Source organism: Lepidochelys kempii, chromosome 24 (genome assembly GCF_965140285.1).
Source record: "Lepidochelys kempii isolate rLepKem1 chromosome 24, rLepKem1.hap1, whole genome shotgun sequence".
Taxonomy (NCBI): Eukaryota; Metazoa; Chordata; order Testudines; family Cheloniidae; genus Lepidochelys; species Lepidochelys kempii.
In genome coordinates this window covers 1,380,502-1,407,522 of record NC_136403.1, presented here as the reverse complement: position 1 = coordinate 1,407,522, position 27,021 = coordinate 1,380,502, and the positions used below count along the sequence as shown (strand labels likewise).

Below are 27,021 nucleotides of genomic sequence, written 5' to 3'. Positions count from 1 at the left end.
TGTATATACATATATCACTTTGCCTGTCAATTAATGCAGTCATGTGCAAAACATGGCAAGTGTTGGAATTTTACCATAACATAAGCTTTTAACCCTCTAACACCTAATTATTTGAAAATGGCCCTAAATGAGGTATACAATAAACAAAAATATACAAAAATTAACAAGGGGAAGCTTGAAATAGCATGGGGTTATTTTCTTTAATAGATATAAGTTTTCTGAAAACTACATGAAGAATTTATTTTTACATTTATTATTAAAACAAAACATGTATTATTAAAAACAAAAAGAGCTGTAAGCTTACACAGCACTTTACAAACAAGAACAGCAGGTTTCTGTGTGATGGATGTAAAACAGATTCTAACATGAGCAATGCTATCTATCATATAATTAAGTCACTTTTTTAAAAGTCAAACATTTTATTGGTCAATAACATGAAGCAATAAGAGTTTAAAAATCAAGCTTTTATCTTCTGATTAATTACCTAGAAACCCAGCTTCTACAACATAGACAGTGCAGTTTGGAAGTCCAGATGCAGCTCGCATATGAATATCTTGGTTTGCGTATAAAGAAGGAATTCAGTCTTATTATGCGGGAAAAAAAAATAGGAGGGACATATGGGAGCAACAGAAGCATTTAAATAAACCATATATCCTTGGACTCCTTAAGCTCTGGGGCCTGAGCCAACTTCCACTGAAGTCAATGGGTGTCCTTCAATGAGAACTGGACTGTGAACCTGGCAAGGAGGCTCATTCTCATTCCAGAAGCATCACAGGTGATGGAGTTGAGCTAGGAGGTGAGTGATGGGTACTGGCCAAAAAGAACCAACGATATTAACCTCAAAGTGGATGAATGAGTATGTCATCATGCTCAGCTCGAAGAAGGAAAATCCATCTTCCTGAAGGAGGGAGTTACCCTAAGAAGTTATAGAATTCTCTGAGGTGTTGCAGGGTGGAGCCTAACCAAATCTGCTTTCTGAAGCATGGTTTTACTTAATTCAGGTCTGACATGCTTATGAAAGAGAATGGCCACAGTAATAAAGAAGGCTGACATGGTTACAACTTTATTTAAAGGATACTTTTATGAACAAAGACCAGACTAATCTGTCCTAACTGCATTGCTGTCACAGTGGCTGTGTCCACATCCAGTTTGGCCACCGGAATAAGATCAGATCCACCAGGTGCAACAATGGGGTCACGCAGTTCAAGCTCATAATGTTCAAGAGGTAACTCTACTTCTGCAGGAAATAAGTTACTTTTTCAAACAGTTATTTCACAATAGTCTACTTCTGTCTTATACAAGATTCTTTCTTTATAAAGGCACATATTTGGGTTCCTGGCAACCAAAGAAGTAACTCCCCCCCACACACACACACACACACAGGGGAAGAGGTATGTTAGCCCTGAAGACTATCAGATATCTGTGTGCAAGCTTTAACAGTCTTGGTTGGTTAACACTGAGTGCATCCAGTATCTGGAGTTCAAATGTTCTACTGCCACAGACTGAAGCACTGTTCCACACAATAGTCATTGGCCTCTATACAGAGGCATCCACTGCTATCATGATTTGAGGTTTTCTGTAGGACACAGACCCATCACAAGGGACATTAGACATGCAGGGGAAATGTCTGCTCTGTTGGGTTTCAGGGTTAAGTTTAACCCTGGCTTCCCCAGGAGTCAGGAACGGCCACTGCAGGAAAGTGAAATATCACCTGGCCATGAAATTTTAACTTTTGTAGCTTCACTTAGAAAAAAATTCTGAAGATTTTGGGAAACTTGGAGGTATTAAAAAAAGAATTTACCTGTGATCTTTCCCTGTACAATTTTAGCAACTTGGTACTTAATGTAGGCTCCAACCAGAAGGTAAATGTCATAGGACGGCATTAGGAATACATTCTCCAGAACCAACAGACGCACCAGTGCAGCAGCTGCTTTCTAATGGAGGATGGATAAAAGCCAGAAGCTTACTATCGCTCTGCAAAAACTGGATAGAAATGTGTGGGAGGGGACAGCTCCCACAAGGCTTCAATATAGGTTTAAACAATCAAAAGTAGAACTTTAAAAAGAATTATTTAAACAGAATGCTTGGTTTTAATGAGCAAAAGATTTGCCATGGTTATGAACGCAGCCAAAAGCAAGAGGGAAACTAGTTTTAGAGTTTGACATTGACCAGACATCCCACCCTGTCAATATCACATTGTCATTTTTCAGCAAGAGGACCACCAACAGCAGGAGATTTCAAAATTAAGACTCTATTATTTAAAATATTATTTTAAAATAAATTTCAGTTACTCATGGGAAGAAGCGTCTCACCATTTGAACCTAGATACAGTAAAATGTGGCAATTTTCTTTTAAAGGGATGGTCAGCTTGAACTCTATAGTTTATTAAAACAAAGTTAAAAGTAGTTTCAGATACTACATCTGCCCAAGTCCTCTTACTAATTATTGTGGTTTTACAATCACTTATTCCTATTTTTTAAATAAAAGAAAAGGAGTACTTGTGGCACCTTAGAGACTAACCAATTTATTTGAGCTCATGCTCAAATAAATTGGTTAGTCTCTAAGGTGCCACAAGTACTCCTTTTCTTTTTGCGAATACAGACTAACACGGCTGTTCCTCTGAAACCTGTCATTATTTTTTAAATGTTTTTCTTTCTTCTGTTGCTGTGTGAAAGACTCACAAAACCAACAAAAAATACGAATTGAATTAATCATTTTGGGAACATAACAGTGAAACTGACTATCCATCAAATACTGACAAATGCAGTAACCAAAAAAAAAAAACAGTATTTTTCTCCAACCTCTTAGTTATAATAGCCTTAGGTGTTGTTTTTTATCTGCTGTTGTTACAGGCAAGTTCAGACAGAAATGTGATTTTTTTAATCGAGTGTCCTCCTAATCCGCTATACATGGGTAGGTTATATTTTAGGGATTTATATATCAATATACTTCTCAATACTGTATTATCAAAACTGTCCAAATTTATACATTTTAAATGGAAAATGGTTTGAATGGTGTCATTGCCTGTAACTTCTGAAAGACAAATAATGGTACTGATGGTAAAGAAAATATAATTTTAAGAAGCATATGCCTGGAACTGCAATCTACCTAAGGCACAAGTTTCATTTTAAAGGTGGGAACTCTACAGTAAGAATTCACCTTATAAGTTGGTTCCTGAATTCGGACCTTTATGATAGCTGCACCAGTTTTGATACCTGATACCAGAATCCTATCCCCTTGTTTTCCTGCTCGTTCCATCTCGACAATGTAGTCTGGTGGGGAATACTCTGCTTCAGAGTATTTTAAAATCCTAAAAAGACCAAACTAGGCTTTTACAGGTAGAAAAGCATCTCCACGATCATTTCAGTACATATTTTCAGTGTTAGTAATCGAAGGACAAACTTTACAGGATTATGTTTCTTGACTTTAGCAAAGCTTTTGACACGGTCTCCCACAGTATTCTTGTCAGCAAGTTAAGGAAGTATGGGCTGGATGAATGCACTATAAGGTGGGTAGAAAGCTGGCTAGATTGTCGGGCTCAACAGGTAGTGATCAATGGCTCCATGTCTAGTTGGCAGCCGGTATCAAGTGGAGTGCCCCAGGGGTCGGTCCTGGGGCCGGTTTTGTTCAATATCTTCATAAATGATCTGGAGGATGGTGTGGATTGCACTCTCAGCAAATTTGCGGATGATACTAAACTGGGAGGAGTGGTAGATACGGTGGAGGGGAGGGATAGGATACAGAAGGACCTAGACAAATTGGAGGATTGGGCCAAAAGAAATCTGATGAGGTTCAATAAGGATAAGTGCAGGGTCCTGCACTTAGGATGGAAGAATCCAATGCACCGCTACAGACTAGGGACCGAATGGCTAGGCAGCAGTTCTGCGGAAAAGGACCTAGGGGTGACAGTGGACGAGAAGCTGGATATGAGTCAGCAGTGTGCCCTTGTTGCCAAGAAGGCCAATGGCATTTTGGGATGTATAAGTAGGAGCACAGCGAGCAGATCGAGGGACGTGATCGTTCCCCTCTATTCGACATTGGTGAGGCCTCATCTGGAGTACTGTGTCCAGTTTTGGGCCCCACACTACAAGAAGGATGTGGATAAATTGGAGAGAGTCCAGCGAAGAGCAACAAAAATTATTAGGGGTCTAGAACACATGACTTATGAGGAGAGGCTGAGGGAGCTGGGATTGTTTAGCCTGCAGAAGAGAAGAATGAGGGGGGATTTGATAGCTGCTTTCAACTACCTGAAAGGGGGTTCCAAAGAGGATGACTCTAGACTGTTCTCAATGGTAGCAGATGACAGAACGAGGAGTAATGGTCTCAAGTTGCAGTGGGAGAGGTTTAGATTGGATATTAGGAAAAACTTTTTCACTAGGAGGGTGGTGAAACACTGGAATGCGTTACCTAGGGAGGTGGTAGAATCTCCTTCCTTAGAGGTTTTTAAGGTCAGGCTTGACAAAGCCCTGGCTGGGATGATTTAACTGGGGAATTGGTCCTGCTTCGAGCAGGGGGTTGGACTAGATGACCTCCAGGGGTCCCTTCCAACCCTGATATTCTATGATTCTATGATTCTATGTGGAACGAGGACCTATGTTAGCCAGAATAAAGGGACAAAACCCCTGTAACTTCTATGTTGATATGTGCACATCCATTAATCACCAAGTCAGGGAGACAATATACCTCCCCCTGGTGTACATGGCAATAAAACAGAGTAAGGTAATGTCTACACAGAGAGCTTAAACTAATCCACTACAGAACCCTCCACCCGCACTCCGTGTCTACTTATCACCGACATGCAGACCACAAGTATTCTGTATTCTTTCAGCCAGCTTCCACTGCATCTGACTTTACCAGCAGCAGTACTTCTGTGTGCCTGAAGAGTCAGCCCATAACCTGGAAATCAGAACTCCTGGGTTCTATATCCATGTCTATCACTGACTCACTGTTACCTTGAGAAAATCAATTCTCGTCTCTGCATTCCCATTTACCCACAAGTAAAATGGGGATAATAGTACTTCCTACCCCATTATGAGATGCTGGGACGAAATGCAACAGATGATATTTATTAATCATTCTAAATATAGTTACCTAATTTTGCTAGACAGTTCTAAGCCTTCCATGTCATCATCCTTAGCAATGCTCCACTCAAATGTCATTCCTGACAAACTACTGAATGTGTTTCCTGAAGACAGAAACCAGACAGACAGATTCAGAAACATGTGCTGGTAAATACATATATTTTTAAGTATGGAGTTCTACACAGCTAAATGTGTTAATCTATCTTCTACTGTCGACTGCTGTGAAAACAGGAAAAACCCTGCATTATCACTATGCCACCACCAACTGTCCTTACGTTGCCTTGCTCCTCACATCCAGTTACAGAACTGTGAACAAACAGGCCACAGGCCCATATTCCAGGTGTCGAATATTTCTGATGACAACTCTCCCTTCTTAATCTTGTATACTTGCCCATGCCTGTTATATTCCAAAATATTTCTGACCATATCCAACTTCTCCCTAAACACAAACCCATGTATATGTAGACAAAAAACAAACTAGGATGAAAAGAAGAACATTATTTTATTTTCATGCTTGAAATTAACTGGAATGAGCATATAACAGTTTTAAACAATTATTAGTAAATCAGCTCTATGGTTGGGGATAACAGCAAAGAAAACAGGAATTCTGATTATTGTTATCTAGGTTTTTATACCAGTTTTATTAGTGTGGCATCTGAGAACCTTGCAATGTCACAGTTGTTATGCTTGCACTAAGTGGGATACTACTTTTACTCAGCAGTCATTATATGCACTCCAAATGAAAGATAAACAGAAGTACAATAAATTCTCATGTTGCTCATATTAAAACATTTTAGGAACTAGTTAGAAACAGGCACATTTTCTCTACCTGAAAATTACACAGCACATGAAATATAGGATTTTGTGATACACGCAAAAGTTGCTACGTTGGGGGTGGGAACAAAATTTGCTACATATCATAATACATTCTTTAAAAAACTCAGATTAAGGAATGTCCTTGTTATTCAGGAGGTAGAGTTTAATCCTGGGAGTTGCCCCAGAAGTTTATCCTATATACAATACCTTCAACATCCAGAGCTCTCACGGTTAATTCAAGTGGAGAATCTTCCACATATATTTCTCGGGTTCGGGAGATAATTTCAATACTGTTTATCATATCGACAATGATGTCACAACGCAGTAAATGGCCTGTCACTAAAATGTGAGAATAAATGAGTGTGCCTTAATTCAACATCCCATAAATCTATGTTGAATTCCCAAATCTTGAGAAGGTAGTACTACTGAAAACAAAAACAAAACAAAAAAGTGGCAATTCTTACATCATTGGGAGGAGGAGGAGGAGGAAGCACCTTTGTCAGAAAGCACAAATTCCTCAACAAAGTCCCTGATAAGCTCATTCTGGGACTGTGATGGGCATGGATGTTTTACACTGTTATACTTTCTGTTTTTGTCCTTCCTTGAGCCACAGGCAGACTGTGGTGTGCCTACTATACGTCACTGTTATTTTGCATGTACATCACTCAAATCTGTGATTTTGAAACAAATAATGAAATACACCGCAGTTCCATATCTTTCATTATTAAAATCAGATGGGACAAAGCACTAATGCCATAGTGCCCAATCCTGTGTGTGTCTCTTTGGGAAGGACTGGGTGATTTCAAGAGCCTATTCTATCTCAGCCCTGGAAGTCCCTACTAGACACCCAATTCCTTCCCTATCATGTTGCTCTTTATCCACCTACCAAGTTCCTCAGCTATAACAACACTGTTTAGCTTTGTGGCCTGTGTAGACTGAGTAGACAGCAAAGCTTTTTGCGAACAAGTGGTACCATTCTCATAAATTGGCTCAATGGTGACTGTATCATGACGTGTGGAATACCTGGAAAACAGAGAGATTTGGATTCTTCTATTCATATTTTTATTATCTGGGCAAAATAAGGGAGGTGAAGATTTTTTTCAGTATATTACACATGGATTCAAAATCAGATGGATCTGCAACTCAGAATAAGGAAGTGTTTTAGGGAAATGCTACCCTTGGTATGAGTGAGCTGCATGCTATTGGAGAGGATACATAGGAACTGCCATATTGGATAAGACTAGCGATTCATTTAGAAAAGTACCCTGTCCCACCACAAAGGCCGGTAAGATGATGTTGCAACAGGCAGTCATGGAATGCCCACTCCCAGGAAATGTTTCTTCCTAACTGGCAACAGTTAGAGGTTGGCTTAAGCCCTAAGGAATAAGGGTTACATCACTTTCAAAATTTGTGCAGGTTTATTTATTTTGCCAGGAGAGGGGAGTTAGTATTCACTATTGCCATTCTGGAAATTCTTGTTATCCATATAAACGTCTAACGGTTTCTCAAATCCCACTCACGGTTTGGTCTTACCAATATATTGTGGCACTGAGCTCCGTGGGATAAAACCAATGATGTGCCAATGATTAGTTTTGAAATTCACAAGGACCTACATGACTGAGAAGGGCTCAGCAGGGTAAGGAGGCCACTGAACCAACCCGGTACCAGATCATCCGGCCTGTCGCAGAGCTCTGACCAAACAAACTAAGAAGGCAACCCTGCTTTCCCCATGGTCCCTGCCTTCCTCATGGGCTGTGACCCCTCTAACCCTCCAAAGGCCCATATACTCCTCCCAAAGAGTGGAGCCCCTCCATCCATAACTTCCCCCAAAATCCCTCTCGTCCCCTCAACGCAGGCTCCTCCGGAAGAGAGATCTGGGCCCCTCTCTCCTACGGCAGGCCCAGCTCCTTACCCCCTAACCACTGCCATAGCCCCACCTCCTCCACGTCTCTCGGGGCTGGCACTCGCTGAGCCCCAAGGCCAAGCTCCCTCCAGCCCAGGCCTCTCCCCTAGGCCAACCCTATGCTCCCCTTTTCCCCCCGGTAAGGGCCTCCTCCCCCCCATCACCAGGCCGGGCTTCCCCGAACCCTACACCCACAGCCCCAAAACCCTGGTCCCCCCATCTCTACACCGACTAGCCACAGCCCCTCCCCCACTCCCCCAGGCCCCGCCCATCCCTGCAAGCCCCGCCCCCGGAGGCCCCGCCCCCTCACCAGGAGTAGCAGCCGCCCTCCGCCTCCAGCACGAAGGGGACGTGGAGCTCCCGGCTGAAGGGCAGCAGCACCTTGGGCACGTTGAGCTTGAAGGGGCGGGCGGGGCCCAGGAGCAGCAGGAAGGGGAGGGGGAGCAGGAACGGGGGGGGCCGGCCCCGCCTCGGCAGCCTCATGCTGAAGACGAGGACCGGAGCGGGCACAAGATGGCGGCTGCCGTAGGGCTCAGCTCCCGCTCGCGGGCACGCAGCCACAGCTCTGCGCCTGCGCCTCTCCGCGTCCCACAGCGCGTGCGTCGGCTCCCCGCCCGCCGCTCCTTAGCCCAACAAGTGCGCATGCTCCGCTAGGTTCGGGGCGCTGGCGGGTGGGGCGCAGCGGCTACCCACTACGCCTGCGCAGGTTGCCCGCGAGGGTGGAGCGTTCCCAGGGGCAGGGTTGGCGTGCTGGCTGCAAGCCTAGGTCCCCCCGGGGCCGGGTGCAGGACTAACTTAGACCAGGGGCACCGGTGCTCGGCCTGCGCCTGGCACAGCCCGGTGCCATTTCCGGAGCCCCAAAGTCACCGACCCCGCCGGCTGTTGGGGCAGCTCCTGGCGCGCAGCCGGTTCCACACCAGAGCCAGCTGCACTGGAAGGTTTCAGGAGGACCCAGGCATTGGGAGCACAGAGAGGAAGGGGCCTGCTGCCTTATCCTGAGCCGGGCGAGGGTAGGGGCGGGAGAGGACAATGGGGTAAGGAAGGAAGATACGGGGTCGGAGGCAGAAGCTGGAGCAAAAGACTAAAGATAACTAGATTGCCAGTCCTTAATAGCCATGAGCTAGGCCCCCCAAATCATATGTTTTGGTGTTTGCTTTCCAGCTGTTTGGGCACATGCAGGTCATGGCTCGAAGTTTCTCTACAATTGTGAGGCCTAAAAATGCTTTTTTTAAATGAGAGCTGAGTCTCCCCCCATGGTGTGCCTCCAGGCACTGGGGGGTTGAGAAATACCCCACAGCTTGCAACTTGTGATAAAAATCCGTATAGAGTTGGCAACAATGATTTTACCCCACCCAGCAAAAGCCAACCCCAAATGTCTTGGAGGGATCCCCAGAGCAGCCTCTAGGTGTCCCCATACAGCAGAAGGAAAGCACAAGCTTGGAGAAACCAGCTGGGCTTCGGCTCTTTCCTAGTTCATCGAGTGGCTCGGGTCAGCGAAGTGCTTTATTGGGTGAGCACTGATGGCACACTTAGCCCTACCCAAAGGCTGAGTCCCTCGCCCAAGAGTTTACAATGCAAGGAAATGGGTTCCCCTGAAGCATGTGACTGTGGGAGAGGCAGAATCAGGCCCTTGGGCATGGCTTGTGAGCATACACGCAAAACCAGGGGGGTGCTGCTGCTCTGGCTGGCTTGAAAGGGTTTCCATACTCTCTGGGTTTACGTTTGATTCAGTGGCTCTCAGCACCCCTGCATGCAGGAGAGGTGCCTAATGGAAGGAGTACTCCTCAGGGCATTCTGTGCCCAAAAAATTTAAAAATTCTGCACACATTTTAAAATTCTGCATATTTTGTCAAATGTGGAGGCTCCAGCATGGCATTGGGGACCACAGGCCAGTGGCTGCACAGAGGTGGGCGATCACTGTGCAGCTTCCCCCTCCTGGGACACAGACTCAGCGGTGAGGCTGGACGCAGCCCTGACACAGAGCAAAGACTGGGCCTGCCCAGAAACACCCCAGAGCCCTGCCCCTCTACAGGGGGTGCGGGCAGCCAGGATCCAAGTGTGAAGGGGCTTTCTGGGTGGGGCAATCTGGGTTCAGGCAGCTTAGTGGGGGGGAATCCATGTGTTTGGGGAATCTGGATGCACAGGGGCTTGTTGGGGGGTTGTGGGTACAACAGTAATGGGACTCTGCACGGGGGGGGGTCCAGATGAAGCTGGTTAAGGCTCAGCAGGGGAATGGGGGGGGCTCAGTTGCTGGGGGAGTGGGGCACAGTAATGTTGGGATCCAGGTGCAACTGGTAGGAGCTTAGTAAGATGGGGATCTGTTGGGGTGGTACAGGTGCAGGGTAAGTGCAGCTCATCTGGGGGGGTTCTGAGTGCGGGGGGGGGGAAATGAAGCTCAGGGGGAGGGACTGGGTATGAGGGGGTCTGGATGCATGGGGCTTGAGCAGATGGGGAAGCAGCTCCCTGTACAGGGATCCCTCCCCCTGCAGCTGAGAAGTGATGGGTGCAGGAAGAACAGGGTAGGTTGTAGAGCTTCCTACAGCCAAGGGAGAAATTTGAGAGTCAGTCTAACTCAGCCTGGCTGCCATGCAGCAGAAGAGGATGTCCTGTCCTGTCCTCCCCAGCCCAGCCAGGACTACCAGCTGAGCCTGTCCCACCGTAGGAGCCACCAGCTGTCTTCCCTAGTCCTGCCGCTACCCGCCCAGTAATTTATCTCTGATGGGTGCCCTGTGCACCTGAAACATACTGCCAGGGCATGTTGCATGACTGCTTCTGTGGCTTCCCTTTGCTTCCCCCTCAAAGTCATTTTTCTGCAGGAAAACAAGCAAGCATAGGAGTCCTCAAGTGGTCAGGCATGAGGTGGTGGCAGAAATGAAATGGGTGGAGAGATAGGGCAAAGACTAGCATTGAAGAGCAGGTCTATGCAAAGGCGTAGAAATCACACCAAGGAGCTTGAGCTAGAAGGCAAGCAGAAACCAGCACAGCATAGAAAAATACCCTCTGTTCTATGATTATGTGTTTCCTGTGCTCTCCGCCACCTAATGACTTCTCATCTTACACTGGGACTGAAAGCTCTTTGGAGGAAAGTGCAGCTTTGTGCAGGGTCCAGGAGGCTGAGGCTTGGGCCTGTAGCTACAGCACCAAAATTCCTTGTTCTTTGATCCTTAGAAAGCTTTGGTGGAAGGGGAAACAGAAGCAGAGCCAGTGACATCTGCCCCATTTAGCTGAAAGGATTTTTTCCTCCCCTCCCCCCCTTTTTAAAAAAACTTCTGCAGCTGATCAAATAAGGTTTTGGGGGGTTCATTTTTACTGCAACCAGGGCTGTAACAAGAGGGGGTGGAGCTCTGCAGTAGGCAAGTCAGTGCAGCATCTCCCCAGCTGCCCTTCCTAACCTGTTGCCCTATAATTGTCAGATCTTTACTTTCAGAGGCTGGTGCCTATGCCACTTGCTCCCCACTCCCCTGACATGCCTGCAGGGAGGCCAGACAAGCCCAAGCTGGAATTGTTTATCTACAGTGGAAGCCAGTATTAAAATCTTTTTTTAATTTACTCTCCCTAACTGGATTTCTACATACACAGATAGAGCTTCTGCCTTCCAGTTTTATGTACAACAGCTGGTCTAATTTAGCTCTTATTTTTCCACAGCCATTTTAGGTCCCAACTGGAATTTAAAGCCAGCTGTAGAACTGCCATAATATTTGCTCCTTATATTTTATTAGACTCCTGCCTAGTACAGCTAGAGGCTAGAGAGGAAAGCGACTGCCCTATAGGTTTAGTTAGTGCTACTGCTCAGATCGTAGACTTTGTCCTCTCTCAAATTTAAGGGAGAAGCACATTGTACAGGCAGAGGAGAACAGGAGAGACAACTGACAGAGCTAAGGTAGCTGTATAATTAGATCAGAGCTTTTAAAAGTTTGAGGAACTTCTAAAATAGAGAGGGTCTCACTAGAAACATTTACATGTTTCAGGAAAGAAACAAGTTGTTCTAGCTTAAAATATTTGGCACAAGGGGCCCTATCTGTTAAAATCCTCACCACCAAAATTTCTTGAAGGGGTTTAGGCTACACATTAAAGGTAAAAAGGGATATGTAGATGGGAAAAGCGGCTTCCCAGATCACTGCATTTCTATATGGGATGAAAAATGAGTTATTCTGTGGAAAAGGAAAAAGACTGAAACAGCAATACTTCACACCAACACTTTCTTACGAGCCTAGAGCTGTCCTCTGCCATGCACCTAGAAAGCTGCAAACAGCAGCCATTTTAGTTAACATTTCTTCTGGCAGTAGGGATCAGGTAGTTCCACTCCCTGTCCTAAGGCTAGTTGGACTTCCCTTTTTTGCAGCGGGTGTTGGAAATATTCCAAGGGGAGCTGGACTCTGTCCCTTATGGTGTTTATCAGCTATGTGAACAGGTTTTGCAGGGGTGGTGGGTTTTGGTTTATCTTGCCTTAAAGAGGAACTTCTTCCTTTAACTCCTGAAAAGAGAAAAAGGTTTGATAGATAACATGAGCTCAGATTTGTTACCCAAAAAAGGTAGGCTTTTGGGCAGGGGGCTAAGCTTAACCCTGTGGAAGATACAGCCCTTGGAAAGAGGGATGATTATACATTGCTGTAGCCGTGAGTAAAGTAGCTACATTTCCAGAGAGCTCGCTTGTGGCAAGGTCTAGTTTGGCACCTTGCTTTAGTTACTGACTCTGGGTGCAAAGGAGGCAGAGAGTCATTACACCCAGTTACCATCTGGTTATCTGGTGCAAGCAAGAAGTTAATTGTCCATTGAACTGCTTACCTGTATCCAAGTGCCCCCTTCCCCACCAGGTTAGCTGGGACCCTGAAGTAGCTTACAGAGCATCAGTTGAGCATCTAGTAGCACCACTGGAAGTTTTGTATGGGGCAGTGGTCAGCTGCAGTTGACGGAAGAACTAGTGACCAGTTCATGCACATCCCAATCCTTAAACGTAACGGCGCCCATGGGTGTAGAGCAGCTTTATTTTAATCAAAGCCCATTATGTCTAAAACCAGCATGGCGGGAATGGTTTTTATTTCAAAAGACAATTGTCAATTTTAGTATCAAAACACTTGATAGAGGTTGTCCTCTAACTGGCCCCTAAAACCACCACAACCAACAAGCCTCTCTCAAGCCTAAGCTACACGATGCAAACCTCTTGCAGATCTCACTACTGTGCCTCACAAACAGAACTTCAACAGTGCACTGCAATGTGGCTTGGACCCGATTCAAGACAATAAGAGTACTCCTGGGTAACGGGGACTGAAGGGATCCCCTCAGTATAAGCAAAGCTCTTCACACAAGAGGCAGTTTTATAGATGAGCTGTTACAATTTATCAGCAATGAGTGATAAAGCTCAGTGCAATAGCACTTAGTGAAGGCAGATTCAAACCCAGTGGCAACAATGAGTTAGAGGGCTGCTTCTCTAGTCAATGGCCAAAGAGGTGTGACTGGCACACACAGGGCCAAGAGGCCACTGTGACTAATTCTTCCATTCATGAGTGTTCAAAGAGAACAGGTTTGGTCTTTTAGAAAAAGAAAGCACTCTCCTCTTTGCTCCAACGGCTCTACCATGCAAGGAGAAACTTTACGGCTGAGAAACTGGATGTCCCTTTTTGGGCCATCTGCTCCTGCAGGAGTTCCTGTTCTGACAGGATGCATTAGTGCCCAGCAGAAAGGCTCCCTAAATTCCTAGCCAGGCGACTTGAACTTAACAGCCAGAGCCAGAACTGTCCCACCTCTGCTTCTCCCTGGCAGCAAGGCAAAGGGGACCAGAGCTGATGAGCTAAAGAGGTCAACATCAAATTTTAAAGCCAATAGCTTCTTTTAGGTGCAGCTTGTGAGCCCCAGAGTTATTTGGAATGTTTACAATGGTTGCTACAAAAAAAGGTAGTTACAAAATGTGTACATCTCTCACGTTCTCCAGACATTATTGCATTGGTTTGTATTTCCCTTAATGATGCTGTTTAAGGCTCTGCCCAACCTGGTGACCTTTAACCCTCAGGTGACTTGGCAGAAGTTGGTTTGGTTGAATTGGCAAGAGAAGGTAACCCTTGGGGTTAAAGGGCAGCTCTGGCTGGGCTGGCCCCCAGCGAGTCGCTGGGTGGGGCAGAGGCGATGGCAGGGATCCTTTACATGTCATTCAGGTCCAGCAGGGTCTGGTCCAGCATTCTTTGTGTGCAGAGATGCTCCTCTTTGGTGGATTTCAGTTTATCTAGTGGGAGGAAGAGTTAGACAGGTTAGCAGGGCTGTACCTATGTGACTGGTGAGACCTGCATTAACTCTTCCCCTAGCACACTGCTTTGGTTAGCTCCTCATTAGACTTTGGACACAGGGCCACTTGCAGCCAGAAGCTGCGGAATTCAAAGTGTTGTTCCCGGCCTCTGCCTCTTGAAATGCTGACGCTTCCTGAGCAGCAAGATCTCCAGAGTCAGAACTTGGCATGCAGATGTGTCAGACTGAAGGTAGCCTCCCCCAGATCTCCCATTGCTTCAGTAGTATGCCTCTTACATTCCCAGATCTCAAAACCCAGAGAGTTGCTTTGTTTGCCTAATGGTAGTGTGCAGAGACTGCTGCAAACCCAAGTCAAAACATAATGAGCAATCCCTTTCAGCCAGACTAACCGGTCCCCCTCCAGGTGATCACTGGCAGATGTTAAAAGCCTGGTCAGAAAGGTCATGGGACCACCTGCTAATAGCCAGACTCTTGGGGGGGGGGGGGGGGGGGGGGGAGAGAGAGGAAGGTGAGTGCTTGAGGAAGGAGAGAGACTAGTCTAGGTCAACAGCGGGCTAGCAAGACCATGGGATGCTGGTCTGCCCTGGAGGCTAAAAACGTGTTTCAGAAGCCAGGAAAGTCAATCCCCCACAGCTGACCTGGATCAGCCTTATTCCAAGGGTGGCCCTGACATACCAACATGCAGGACCCCTTCACAAGCTGTCGAGCTGTTTGCTTTTTAGACAGCTCGAAACAGGCTGCCCACTTACCCCCACTGCTGTACACAAACCTAGGGTCTCCATAAAGTGTAATCACTGCTGAGTGGCAAGAAAAATTGTGTGCATTACTCGGACCTTCAGGGCAGTCCAGAAGTGATGCAGTGAGGGCAAGGCATGGCACCTTGCTAGAGACTCCAGAGGCAGCTCTGCCCAAGACACACACGGACTGCAGGATCTATGGGCTTTTCCCAAGCAGGCTCTCAAGGGGGGGGTATTTCCAAGCTTATGCATGCTTGCCATTACAGTGGCTGCAGCCACAGCCTCCAACTCAGTAAGTCCTTGGACAACAGCAGCTCACTCCCAAGATGCCTCTCCACACCCTAGGCCATGTGGTCTTAACAGTAACCAGGCTTCTCCACAGGCCTTCTGAATGGAGCTTGGCTTTATTCAAGCAGCACAGGTTTGCATTTTGTCTTACAGACCACAAGGCCAGTGGTTTATCATCATCAGAAACAGCCATCAATCCATGCAGCAGGAGATCCTACAGACATTCAGCATATAGTAAGGTGGTCAGCCACAGCACTTACAGACATCGGATATTGTCAAAAGCAGCTTCTACATCAACTCATCTAACAGATTGGTCTCCAATGTAGCCAGCCCCCACATCACAGTTGGATGAGGGAGCCAGAGCAGCAGCCCCCAGGGACTCCCTGTGGCACTAGTGGAGTGAGACTGCCCAGACTGATCAGAACCAGGAGCAATTACACGCCTGGGGAGGGTTAGGCATGGAGAACAGGTTACCTTTGAAAAAAATAAGTACATTAGAGGATAGACTTTAGCTGCCTCGTTAAATAGCAGTAATTGCACAAAATCTGCTAATCTGCCAGTCTGTTAAGAATGATCAGATTTCACTGTGGTCCACAGCCCTGGTGCTCAAATAAGCTTGTTTAGTGTCATTAGTGGGCCACCTTCTCAGTCACACAGATCATGCAGCGTTAACTTCAGCTCGTTAGAGAGCAGGCGATTTTTCTCAAGCTGGCTGTACAGGCGCTCTGCATCAGCAACAGGAGGATTAGGGGAAACAAGAGGAAGAGAGAAAAAGAGAGAAAGGGAAGGTTAGTAGAGTACCAAGATGAGCAAGTCATACAACCTGTCCCTAACATGTGGGGCTTAGAGATAAGTCACAGCTTGTTTTTACGGATGGAGGCATGAAGACAGGAGACCAGCACTGCTGACTTGCTTTTCAGCTCAGAAAGCCTGTGGTAGAAGCCAAGTGTGGCCAGAGTAGGAGTCCTATTGAGGGCTTATTGAGGCACAGGAAGGAAGATGGATTGTCCCTGGAAAATGAAGCCTGAAGGGTAATGGGTGTTCTTTATGCCCAGGAACAGGAGAGCCTTTGGATACACCCTTTGGATACACCCTTTGGACTCTGAACAATTCAGGAAGGACATGGCTAGATCAAGACTAGCACTCAGGCAACCCCATTTGCTTACAGTGCAGCCATGTGACCAGAAACTGATGAGCACTGGCAGCTCCCCAGTATCTCTCAGAAAGGATGCAGGACAGCAGTCACGGTCCATGACTTTGCCAGTAAGTCATGCTTAGCAACTCATGATGGGTTTATAACATGGACACAGGACCAAAAGCCTCATCTGCTTTTAAAGCTAACTGAGGAGCAGAGGTAGATCCCAGGACCAATAGCAGGATAATCCACCCCAGAAGTGCCAAGGGAGACCTGCCAGCCCTGCACCCAGCAGCACCACAGACTGAGATGCTGGATGTCTCCGATCTTCTCAAGCAGCAGCCAGTTCATGGGAGCCTGCCAACTTTCCAAAACCAGACCAGCGGGCTCCAAAGCTATGTGCTATCAGAGCACAACTAGCCAAGCTAACCACCAGACTGGTCCCGAGGGTAGCGAGAGCCCAGCTCAGGCATAGGTCCTTCCCAGTAACCTAACAGCCTTCGCTCACTGCTTTCTTGAGTCCCTCTGATTAAACACCTTCCCACCCCACACACAGGACAGTCATCTCTTGGTAGACTGCCTCAAGGGACTCCTGTGCTCCCAGTACTCCCTCTTGCTGGGGGAAGGAAGGATGGAGGGGGCATGGTCTTGTTCAGCTGCACTGTACCATTAAGATCACACAGGTGTATACTGGTCAGTAGAAGCTGCTAGCTTATACAAGTGCAGGCCCTTAAAATGTAGCTCTTGCAAAGAGGCAAGTCAGCAGGCCTGACAATGGCAAGCTCCTCCTAGCCCCACTGAAACCCCACCTTGAGAATGGAATTCCAGGTTCCTGTCAGCATCCTGGGGTCAGGGGGAAGTCACTAGCTATCCTCTTGCTCACCTCCTGAATCAAGCAACATGCTTCGGGGGAACTGTTCTAGGTGTTTACAGGTGTTCTCTGCCCTCAAACTGCTCTTTGAGCTAGTTAATCTTCAGCCTAATGTTAGGCCATCAAGACCACGGAGACAGTTTCATAATGGCTCTGGCCTGGACAGCCATTGTGGTGGTCCCCAGTACCCAGGCACTTGGACCAGCAGATGGCAGTAGCACAAGAACCTCCCAGTTTTAGTTAATCGGAGCCTCTATACACGCCACACCTGGAACCAATACAGCCAGTTCCCCCATGACAAGATTTCTGGGGGCAGGGCTGTTTTTGCTGTGTGCTCTGAATGCTATGGTATTCTAGAGGGGGCCTCTAATAGTTAGAGCCTAAACTACAGGTCCCAGCATACTGACACCCCTTTCTTGGAGGAGGGGGAGCTGGGACCCACTCTGCCAAGAGCCCAGACTGCCTTGAAACAGAACAGGCAGTCACTTCAGCCCTTGGTTGGGGAGACTGGTCACCCTGGTGAGCAAAGCATGAACATGTAATGCCAGTCTGAGTGTAACTGCCTGTGGCCTTCAGTGGTGGAGCCAGAGAAGGGTTTTATGGCAACTGCCGGAGTCATCTCCATACTGGGGAGCAGAGGGAGGAACCAAATGGATTCCTCCCCCACATTTATTTACTGCCCAGACCCCAGGGAGGAGAATCTAGTAGCTAGACAGCACTTGTTCTTGAGCCCATGATTTCAGCTAGACTGGTATGAAACACCCCCAGCCTTGCAAGGGTGGCCTTGAGGCTCTCACCAGCATTGCAGGTGGCTTTCAGTCACTTCCTCCACTGACCACTCTGTGGAGAGCTGCTGAGCCTAGTCCTCATGTCAGCCTGCCTGTGCATGTGCCAACCAAGCTGGTTGGGCCTCAAAGCTTTCACAATCCCAGGTCAGGAATTGCAGCACCCAAGCATCCATTCAGAACACTACTGGCAGGTGTTATCTAGCATGACTGGCCGGAAGGGGGCCTGCTGACACCCCAGTCCCTGGAGGTTTCAATTTACATTGAAAAGTCAGACCCCAGGGGAACTACTTAGAGCTGTTGATTTCAATACAATTTATTGGAAGTGGCGGTTTCTTGGCCTCCCAGCCCAAAGTGAGAATGTTTAGTTCAAGGGCAGGAAGCAATGGCACTTTGAACCTCATCCCTTCAGGAGTGGTGACAGACAAGTGGGGAATGTTTCCAAGGGCAAAGATTTCAGTGTGATGACTAGTTACTTGTGCTTTATTACACTGGGGTGGTTGGAAATGTGTCTGAGAAATGCTAAAGGTGGCTTCCATGAAGGTTACAAGTGCCAATGTCTTCATATGATGCAACAGGCAAACTTCAGCATCTCAGAGCTTCAATCCACTACAGCTGCTTCCCAACAAGTCAGCATGTAGCCTTTTCAGGGCAGTGACTCTTACTGTGTTTGCACAGCTCCTTGCAATGGTACCATCCTGACTGGGAGCTGCTGTAAGCCAGCTGAGTGAACTGGAAGGGGCTACATAGCTGAAGAGTAGAGTAAAGTGAGAGCAGGCTGGGGCAAGTCTTCTGAACTACAGAGTACATAGCCTCAGTTTCCAAGATCTGGCTCATGAAGGGTTATGTTTGGACTTTACACCAGGACTTCCAGGACAAAGTGAAAATTTTAGGAACAGGAAAGGAGAGAGATTTGGTGAGCCAGACACGATTATGTCAACCTGGGTAGTGTTCATAATCCCCAAAAGTTCTAGTAACTTGTGCAAGTCAAATGACATGTCTTTATGCAGCATGACTGGTTCTAGGATTGGTTCCTACCACCAGCTGTGAACCCAGCACCACACTCCCCCATATCTGCAGTCCAAGCACTTTGGCCAAGAGGCATGTATGGGTTTCCTACATTGCTTCTACACCCCTCAGATGGGCATTTTGCACTACAGAAGCCATGATCTTGGTCTCCACACAAGTAAAAAATTCAGTGCAGCTACTGGTACAGCTTTAGCATCTGACCAATCCTGTCCAGCTGGAATTCATATATGTGCTTTCCTAGGTTTGTTAGCTTTTGCATCCAGCCAAGTGGATCACTGACCAGGGTAAAGCAGACAAGGTGTACATAGTGACTTTACAGTGAGCCAGCATTTGATTGCCCCAATGCTGACTGCATCCTAAAGGGGAATCAGGTGTGATAAAGCCATTAACTACCAAGACCAGGATACAAATGCAGCTTCAGATTTCCTACTACAACTCCAAGGAACCATTCAGTCGTTCGGAGCACTCAGCACTTTGTATTGTTTGCAGATATGCAATTCAGACATGTGAGCCAAGAACAAACAGCAGAAGGAAGAACTTCTTGCATCAATGTCTATATATTCCATGGACACAGGGGAGTTATGTGGGCCTGGAGGCAACACAAACTGTTACCATCAGGCAGCAAGTCCAGAAATCCATGGCTCAGCAGCACCAGCCATTTCACTCATCACCAATGTATACATCAAGTTGTTCCTTAGAGTGACATCATGCTCAAGCAATAGGAAGTACAAAAGGAGCTTTATGACTCTACATGAAATATGCAGATGAGAACAAAAACACCCCCTGCTACATTCAGCCCCTGTACCCAGACATACTGAAACAGCAGCCCCTCTGAGCACAGCAGTGTCTGGCACAATAGGTCATACAGAGGAAGCTTTGTTTGAGGGCAAATGCAGCACAACTGCTCCTGAGTTTCAGTGCATTCAGTGTTTATTCCCAGGGATGCCCTGCATACAGCCTAACTGGACAAGGGCACTGGAATTCAGAGAGTAGCAGAAAGAGCATAGTGAAGAGTGCAGATGCAGAACAAGCCACCAAGCAGAGGCAAATCCTAAGTGGAGTTTGGAATCAGATTCATCTGTATGAAATAGAGAAGGAGACACTTGTTTTAAGAGGCCCTTAAGGCTTTGTACACAGCAAACTGGGTTTACGGAGTTTTCAGATGTTAGAAACAAGGATGCTTACTTCTGAATGAATATCAGCCCCTTCCTTAATTAGTGGGCAAGGGAGCATGCAGAGTCCACAAGTCACAAAGCTAGAGTAACAAACTAGTTTTGGCTATTTCTAGAGCAGTTTATGGATCTTGATCCCAGGATCATGTATCCCTGAGATTTGACTAGCACTAACTGCAGCTTCTGCCACACTAGATCTTGCAAAACAATGACACATTGTCACTCCTGCAGGAAGCCTTCTCTGAGTAACTGGGAACTGCATTACTTGGCACAAATTAAATGGATTCACACCCATCCCGTTTCATTCCCAGCTAGCACTGCATCATACTAGTATTGTTCATGCACATCACAATAATCTAACTCAAGAGTTAGTCACAGCATGCTGACAGACACCACTGCATTAATCTAGAGGCAGAGACCTGCAGGAAACACTACCGGTCCATGTAAATTATCTCCATAGCCAGTCTATCAATCACAGCAAACCAAGCAAGTTCTGGCTGTTTAGCCTGCTCAAGCAGAGGCAAACCCCACACCACAGACAGCTGATATTTACATGGAAGTCATATCATTGAGGGCGTGGTCCAATTCCTCACTAATAGCTTTGTACTTCAGTTTCTGTGCATAGAGCTCATCTAAAGAGGTTTGGAGGAGAACAAAGGGAAAAACCAATAAGAAAGGCAGGAGGAATATAGTCCAAATACCCAGAGGCAGGAAATGCAGCATGGAATCCAGGAACAGGAGAAAATGAAGTCAGAGGTGAAAGAGCTGCAACTCAATGTAGTTAGGAGCCCATCTATCGATTTTGTTTAGAGACAGGACCCAGGTTTGGTCTAGTTTAATCAAGAAGTGCCTTGCAGGTTACAGATACAGGTTCCTTGAGGAGAAGGGCCAATAACTTCAAAACAAGGCAACTTAAGATGTGTTGACTCACAATGGTCACCTGCCTGACTGGATCTGCAGTAACCAATGATGAGAGGTTTAAGCAATGAAGCAAGAACCCCCCCATTTTGTGGGGGAGCTGAACTGGTTTCCTGAGCTAGAGGACAGAGATCAGTTAAGTAGGTATTTTCATCTCAGTTTCAATAGGAAACCCCAAGGTTACCATGCTTAGTGGCTTTAGTCATCTCGTCTAAAGATGTAGGGAATTCCCATTACAGAGAGAGCATGTACAATTAACAGGAAAAATCCTAGCATGCAAACTACACTTGTGTTACCTGCCTTAATTGGAGGCTTGGAATCCAGTCTTATGAGAGTTTTAGTACTGATCTTGCCAGCTCCACTTAATTCCAAGGGAATAGGACTTCTGGCTACAGTACAGCTGTTATGTTATTCCACAGAGTGCCCAGAGGACCATGTCTTGCTCAGTCTTAAACTGTCACTTCAGCAGGCTTGTAGATCAGAGCCAACTGTCTCATGATCAATGTTTCAAGCAGAGCATGCAACAGATATTTTTGCAGTTGTTGTAATGAAGTTATCCCATGGAAGGCTTAACTGGCTTACCATAAAACATCTAGATCTGTTTGTGGCTGAAAGTACAGCTCAGGTGGTAGTATTCACTGTGCTGACAGCATGATTTCTAGACTGAAGCTATCTTTGCAAGAGTCTAGCTTCTTGGCTACATCAGAGCTTGTTAGACCAAAGTCTTCACCATTTTGAGCTACCAAAAGCTAGGGAATCAACAGGAGACCCAGACTGCTTAAGTCATTGGGTCAGGGCAGGTTGAGTCGTGGCCTTCCACCACCCTTCAAGACAGATGAAACCTGAACTATGACTTTTCAAAAGAGGAATTTAAATGGGTTTTAGGGTAGGGCTGAAGACCAGAGAGCCATTTCATGTGTTGAAAGTTGCTATACTCCATGGTTGGCACCACCTAAGCCAAGGCTTAGTGGGTCTTGTATGACTACTTGCTTGTACCTAGTTATAAAAACCTATACCATGGGTTTCAGCTACACTAGCCTGATAAACATCTTACTGTCCCCTACCTACTGAGGTTCTCAGGACACCTTACAAAAGCTTTTCCCAATCCCACTCCAGAAATTTCAGACTCAAGAATGAGTTATCCTGGCTATACAAATGCCTTTTAAGCAACAAAATGCATGGAAATCCCAGTTGCTTAGTCTGGAGTGGCCAGGTGACACCTGAGTGCCAAGCAGTAATCTAGGAACATGTTACATCAACACTTATTCAGCCTCAGTGCAGGGACTGAGCTGGGTTGTTTAACAGTAAATACCAGGTCCAGAGTCTGACTCAGCAGCTCTAGCTTCAGCTCACACCACTTGACAGCCAGCTAGCTGAACCAGAACAGGCCATGCCCATGAAGTGAGTAATCAAGAAGATTCTGATCAGGGGTAGCCTGTCAGCTCCCTCCCATAAGCTCCAGCACCACCCATGCCCCATGGCATCTTGGGCAATAGACTCAGCTGGCCCATCTGAGTGATCTTTGCCACTCCCTAGGTTTCATTTGACACCCCAGTCCCCAAAACATACCTTCCAAGTCATCAATGGTCTTCTCCAGTTTGGCTACTGATCGTTCAGCAAATTCTGCACGGGTCTCCGCCTGACAGAAAACAGCCAATCAATACCGAACTAGTCAGTGGTTCTTCACTTTGCATCTGTAGACACATGGGGCCCATGAGACTGATCTAGGAGGAGTCTACCACAGTGAAGTCAAGCTAGTGTGGCCAGCCTCAGAATGAGGTGCCCTGGTCCTGGCATCCAGACTCTGGTGGCTGACAGCCCCTATGAAGAGGTTTATCCAAATCCCACACCCCTGGGAACATGCTTTCAGACCCTGGAGAAGTGGCCACTCACCTCTTTAAGTTTGTCTGTCAGGATCTTAATCTCCTCTTCATATTTATCCTCTTTTTGAGAGTACTGTGGAAGAGGCAGAGAGTCAAATCCCAGTGCCACTAACTGCTATTAACCACCTCCCACAAATAGGTCCTGAAATCTGAGAGTCACTAAGTCCAGACCTCAGCTGCAGAGGGGAGGTTAGAGGCTCACTCTTGTACCACAACACAAAATTCCTTCCTAAAGATGTTGCACCAAGTGGGCCAGCCACAGGGAGGCTGGCTCAGGACAGTAATTCACACCATGCTTATCCACCAGGAGGTGGTTAGGAAACCAAACCCCAGACCCATGTGTCTGATATTCAGCATTCGGCACATGGATGAATAAGTCTGCTTCACAGCCAGGCAGCCAATGCCTTATACTCATGTTGCCTGTGAAGCTTCCCCGCCCCAACCTTGGAACAGCTTAAGACAATGACCACCACCACCACATACACCAACAGACATTGGACCAATGGGAGATTACCTCACCCACCTTGTCTCTAGAGACAGGGAGTCAGACAGACACTCATGACTACTAGCTCTGCACTTCAAACCATTGGCACGCCCATGTCTGCAGCTCCCAAGGACATGCAGACTGATTCTGTAACAACTCAGCCTCATGCTAAGGCCATTACAAGTTCCACAGACCAGGGAGCATTCCCATCTCACTGGATGCTCTCTAGTCAGAGGCCCATGCAGGAGTGCCTGCAGGCTTCTGGCCCTTTGCAAGGCAGGCCTACCTTCTCAGCCTGAGCCTCAAGAGACTTGAGATTGTTGGTGACATTCTTCAGCTCCTCCTCCAGCTCGGAACATTTACTGTGGAGGTTTTACAAAAGGCAGGAGAGAAGGAAAGAAAAGTGGGAGGGAGACAACACAGGAGAGATGAAAAAAGTGAATCCATGTGCAGAGGAGACTGGAGAGCTATTTAGGAGCCAGATCTCACGTGACAGGTGGGATTTTACTTCCAGGCTGTCAGGAGAGTTTAGAAGCAGCTTTGTATGAAGTGAACACCCACACAGGCACTGACTACAGACACCTATTCTTAGTGCCTTGTCCACACTACAGCAATAGCAAGGCCTTAAAACTGAGCAGCTGGATGCAGATTCATGCTGGACCCAAAGGCTCACATGTAAAAAACTGAACATTAATAAGTACGCTGTGGGGAGGGAAGCTGTTCTACTATGGGGCAGCTGCAGCTGCCACCTACTCAGAGAAAGGGAGGTCTGTCAGTCAGCAGGAGAGACTGGAGCATTCCAGAAGTGAGAAATGAAGGAGAGAAATGCTATTAAGGAGCAGAGGGCAGGAGTGTGATGAGGAGGCCACAAGACCTGTTTGACACTTGAAGGGTTAGTACCTTTTCTTCAGCAACAGCCAGACACTTCACATTCTGGTCCATCAATCGAATCTGTTCATCCAATTCCCGGCAACGACTGTTAAGGACGATCACACGATGGCACAAGCAAGGCAAGGGGGGCAAAGGTCAAAAGGAGCAGCATCACAAACAAAGCCGAGCAAAAAAGAGGGAAGGGAAGGGGAAAAACAAAGAAAAGTCATGGTCATGACATGCACATCTGGGTGGGAAGCACAACTACACTTGCTGTACATGCAAGCAAGTGACTTTGTTATACAAGGCCTAAAAGATGTAACGGAAAGGCTCTCACTTCCCCCTCAAAGAGGAATTAGAGCAGCCACGCTTGAGGAAATAAAAGCCCTTACACTGCATCTCTGTGTGTTCTGGATAGAAACTAGCCAGCTACTCAGCAATGCTCTGTTCAAGAGTCTCTAGTACTTCTTGATAGGATCTTAGAAGCCAGATCAGACTCAGGCATGGATATTCTATGGTTCCATGGGCTGCTTTAATTCCCTGTCCAGAGGGCCTTTGCAGTAGGTTGCATTGTGTATGTGCCTCAGTTTCCCACATCAATTTAAAGATAAGCTAGTAGACACCAGCTGCTCTAGTGACCAACAAAGCAGTGCTGGTGAAAAGAACTAGGCTGAGAGGGACCTTCTGATCCTGTAGGTACAAAGTCACTCCATGCAAAGAGAATGGACATATCCACTACAAGGCAAACATTTGATTGTGATATGCATATTGCACTCCATGCCCCCAAGTGTTGATTTTCCCCTGGTAGGAGTGAGAGATCAAGGAAGTAACAGCTCCTTTGGCAGAAGAACTAAACCTCAGCCCACACTTCAGGCCTTGTTTAACAAGGTTTGGGAGGTTTCAGTCATGTTAGTTCCCATGCAGAGGGAGTCATGCAGAGGAGGTCCAAGGCAAAATACTCACGACTCTGCAAGCTCAGCCCTCTCCTCAGTGCGCTCCAAGTCTCCTTCAATGATCACCAGTTTCCGGGCAACCTGGAGAGAAAGCCACAGATAGTTGATAAGGCAAGAGATTCATTCTTCGGGAAGGAGCTCACAATGGACTGCTGTCCTGAAGCCCAGCTGGCCAGTTTCCTTACAAGGAAAGGATGGCATGATCTCAGCTGAGTGAAAAACCAACTCCTACTCTCACTCAGGAGAGCACTTTGGACAACAGGATCCATTAGGAGAGCTACCTTGCACCTGGGTGAAGCCAAGAGGGGCAAGATAGCTTTGAGAGCCTCACCTCCTCATATTTCCTGTCAGCCTCTTCTGCAATATGCTTGGCCTCCTTGAGCTGGATCTCCTGCAGTTCCATCTTCTCTTCATCCTTCAGGGCTCTGTTTTCAATCACTTTCATGCCTCTGCCCAAGACAAAAGGAAGGGAGGTGATGAACAGAACTGTGACCTTAAATTGGCATATTATACACTACAGCACCTTTATGAAAGTGTTCTTGAAGCAGGGCTGACTGCAATCAGGGTTTATACCTACTATACATATTAGGGTTCAGAAGGAAGTTCACCCTCATCCACCAATGTTACAATTCAGTCTCAGATAACATCTCTGGAGAGTCTCAGGCCATGTCTACACTACCACTTATGTCAGCAAAGCTTCTCTCCAGGGTGTGAAAAAATACAGCGTGGTAAACAGCTTTGCTGGCATAAATAGTAGTGTGCACAGCCCTGCCGGCAGGAGAGCTTCTCCTGCTGACAGCCAGCTCACCAAGTAGTAGTAGCTCTGTTATGTTAATGGGAGAGCTCTCCCATCAGCAGAGGGCTACACAAGCCACCTTACAGCTGTGCTGCTGTAAGCTCACCCATGTACACTTGGCCTAAAGCCCCACCCATGATGTTAATCTTTTTTTTACACAGAGAAAGCGTAGAGGCAAGAGGATTGCTACATGGGTTAAATAGCATCCATGCTCATGGTAAAATACAGAAACCCATGGGGCCCAAGCAGCAGCAGTCTAAAGCATGACCTGCCAAGAGCAAACCATGAAGACTGGATAAAGCTGGAGGTTGTGACAGGGCAGAGGATGGACACCTGAAAAGACATCTAAAGGGATGTCTGACCATCCATCTGAGGAGCTGTCTCCCAGACTACACACTTTACCCCAAGATCCAGATACACCTGGTGAGTTCAATGTTATTTTGCATTAACATTCAAGAACACCTCCACCACACATCTGCAATACTAGTGTAGAGCCAGAGAAGAGTGATATCTGCGGAAGCCTCCTGCTCCTGTAATGCAGCTCACCTTTCACTCTCATCTGCAGCTTTCTCTGCCTCCTCCAGCTTCTGCAGAGCTGTGGCAAGACGCTCCTGGGCTCGGTCCAACTCCTCCTCTACCAGCTGGATACGGCGATTCAAGGATGCAACTTCTGCCTCAGCCTAGAGAATTGATCACACCATGAGCTAGTCTACAGCGCGTCCAGCACTGACAGCAAGGGAGGGCTCCTGGGATCAATGTCCCAGTCCACCATTGACTGAGATGGAAAAGAAAAGCAGTGCCACGTCTGGCAAGTGAACACTGCCCTCCCAATGGTGGGGAGGGACAATGCTGGAGTGTCCTCTGACAGGCAGAGTTTCATGCCGTTAAGCTGCTCCACACAAGTTCCCAGCATACCACAAAGAACTAGGATTTCAGCTCAAGCAGACTTGTGACAGGTACCTGCCCAACTAACCTCTGCTTGCATGAGCATCAGATCTGCCAGAGGATTTCCAGTTAACACTCTCCCTTGATCCTCAACTGCAGCCTGCCAGTCCATGAACAC

The 27,021-nt window shown here is 46.9% G+C and overlaps 3 protein-coding genes across 12 annotated transcripts in view; 1 reads left to right on the top strand and 2 right to left on the bottom strand.

Moving 5' to 3' along the window:
* NUP210L (nucleoporin 210 like) overlaps positions 1 to 12,727 on the bottom strand; it is a 49,119-nt gene extending 36,392 nt beyond the window's left edge. Inside the window, exons 1-8 of the mRNA XM_073323094.2 lie at positions 8,111 to 12,727; positions 6,784 to 6,920; positions 6,105 to 6,236; positions 5,092 to 5,185; positions 3,160 to 3,310; positions 1,802 to 1,934; positions 1,079 to 1,237; positions 485 to 553 (exon numbers count right to left, since the gene is read on the bottom strand). Coding sequence (XP_073179195.1) covers positions 485 to 553; positions 1,079 to 1,237; positions 1,802 to 1,934; positions 3,160 to 3,310; positions 5,092 to 5,185; positions 6,105 to 6,236; positions 6,784 to 6,920; positions 8,111 to 8,283 — 1,048 coding nt within the window. The 5' untranslated portion in view covers positions 8,284 to 12,727. The remainder of the gene's footprint in view (positions 1 to 484; positions 554 to 1,078; positions 1,238 to 1,801; positions 1,935 to 3,159; positions 3,311 to 5,091; positions 5,186 to 6,104; positions 6,237 to 6,783; positions 6,921 to 8,110) is intronic.
* Positions 1 to 27,021, top strand: part of UBAP2L (ubiquitin associated protein 2 like) — a 403,300-nt gene that overhangs the window by 278,369 nt on the left and 97,910 nt on the right. The window lies entirely within an intron of this gene.
* TPM3 (tropomyosin 3) overlaps positions 12,821 to 27,021 on the bottom strand; it is a 38,850-nt gene continuing 24,649 nt past the window's right edge. For 2 of the 10 annotated variants that reach the window (XM_073323082.1, XM_073323086.1), the window contains 8 exons: positions 26,505 to 26,638; positions 25,494 to 25,611; positions 25,173 to 25,243; positions 23,626 to 23,701; positions 22,866 to 22,928; positions 22,542 to 22,611; positions 20,608 to 20,686; positions 15,160 to 15,276 (listed from right to left, as the gene is read on the bottom strand). In XM_073323082.1, coding sequence (XP_073179183.1) covers positions 15,255 to 15,276; positions 20,608 to 20,686; positions 22,542 to 22,611; positions 22,866 to 22,928; positions 23,626 to 23,701; positions 25,173 to 25,243; positions 25,494 to 25,611; positions 26,505 to 26,638 — 633 coding nt within the window. In that variant the 3' untranslated portion in view covers positions 15,160 to 15,254. Of the gene's footprint in view, positions 14,018 to 15,159; positions 15,277 to 15,703; positions 15,788 to 20,607; positions 20,687 to 22,541; positions 22,612 to 22,865; positions 22,929 to 23,625; positions 23,702 to 24,239; positions 24,316 to 25,172; positions 25,244 to 25,493; positions 25,612 to 26,504; positions 26,639 to 27,021 lie in introns of those variants that run through there. The other 8 variants (XM_073323085.1, XM_073323092.1, XM_073323083.2 and 5 more) reach the window with 5 other exon arrangements.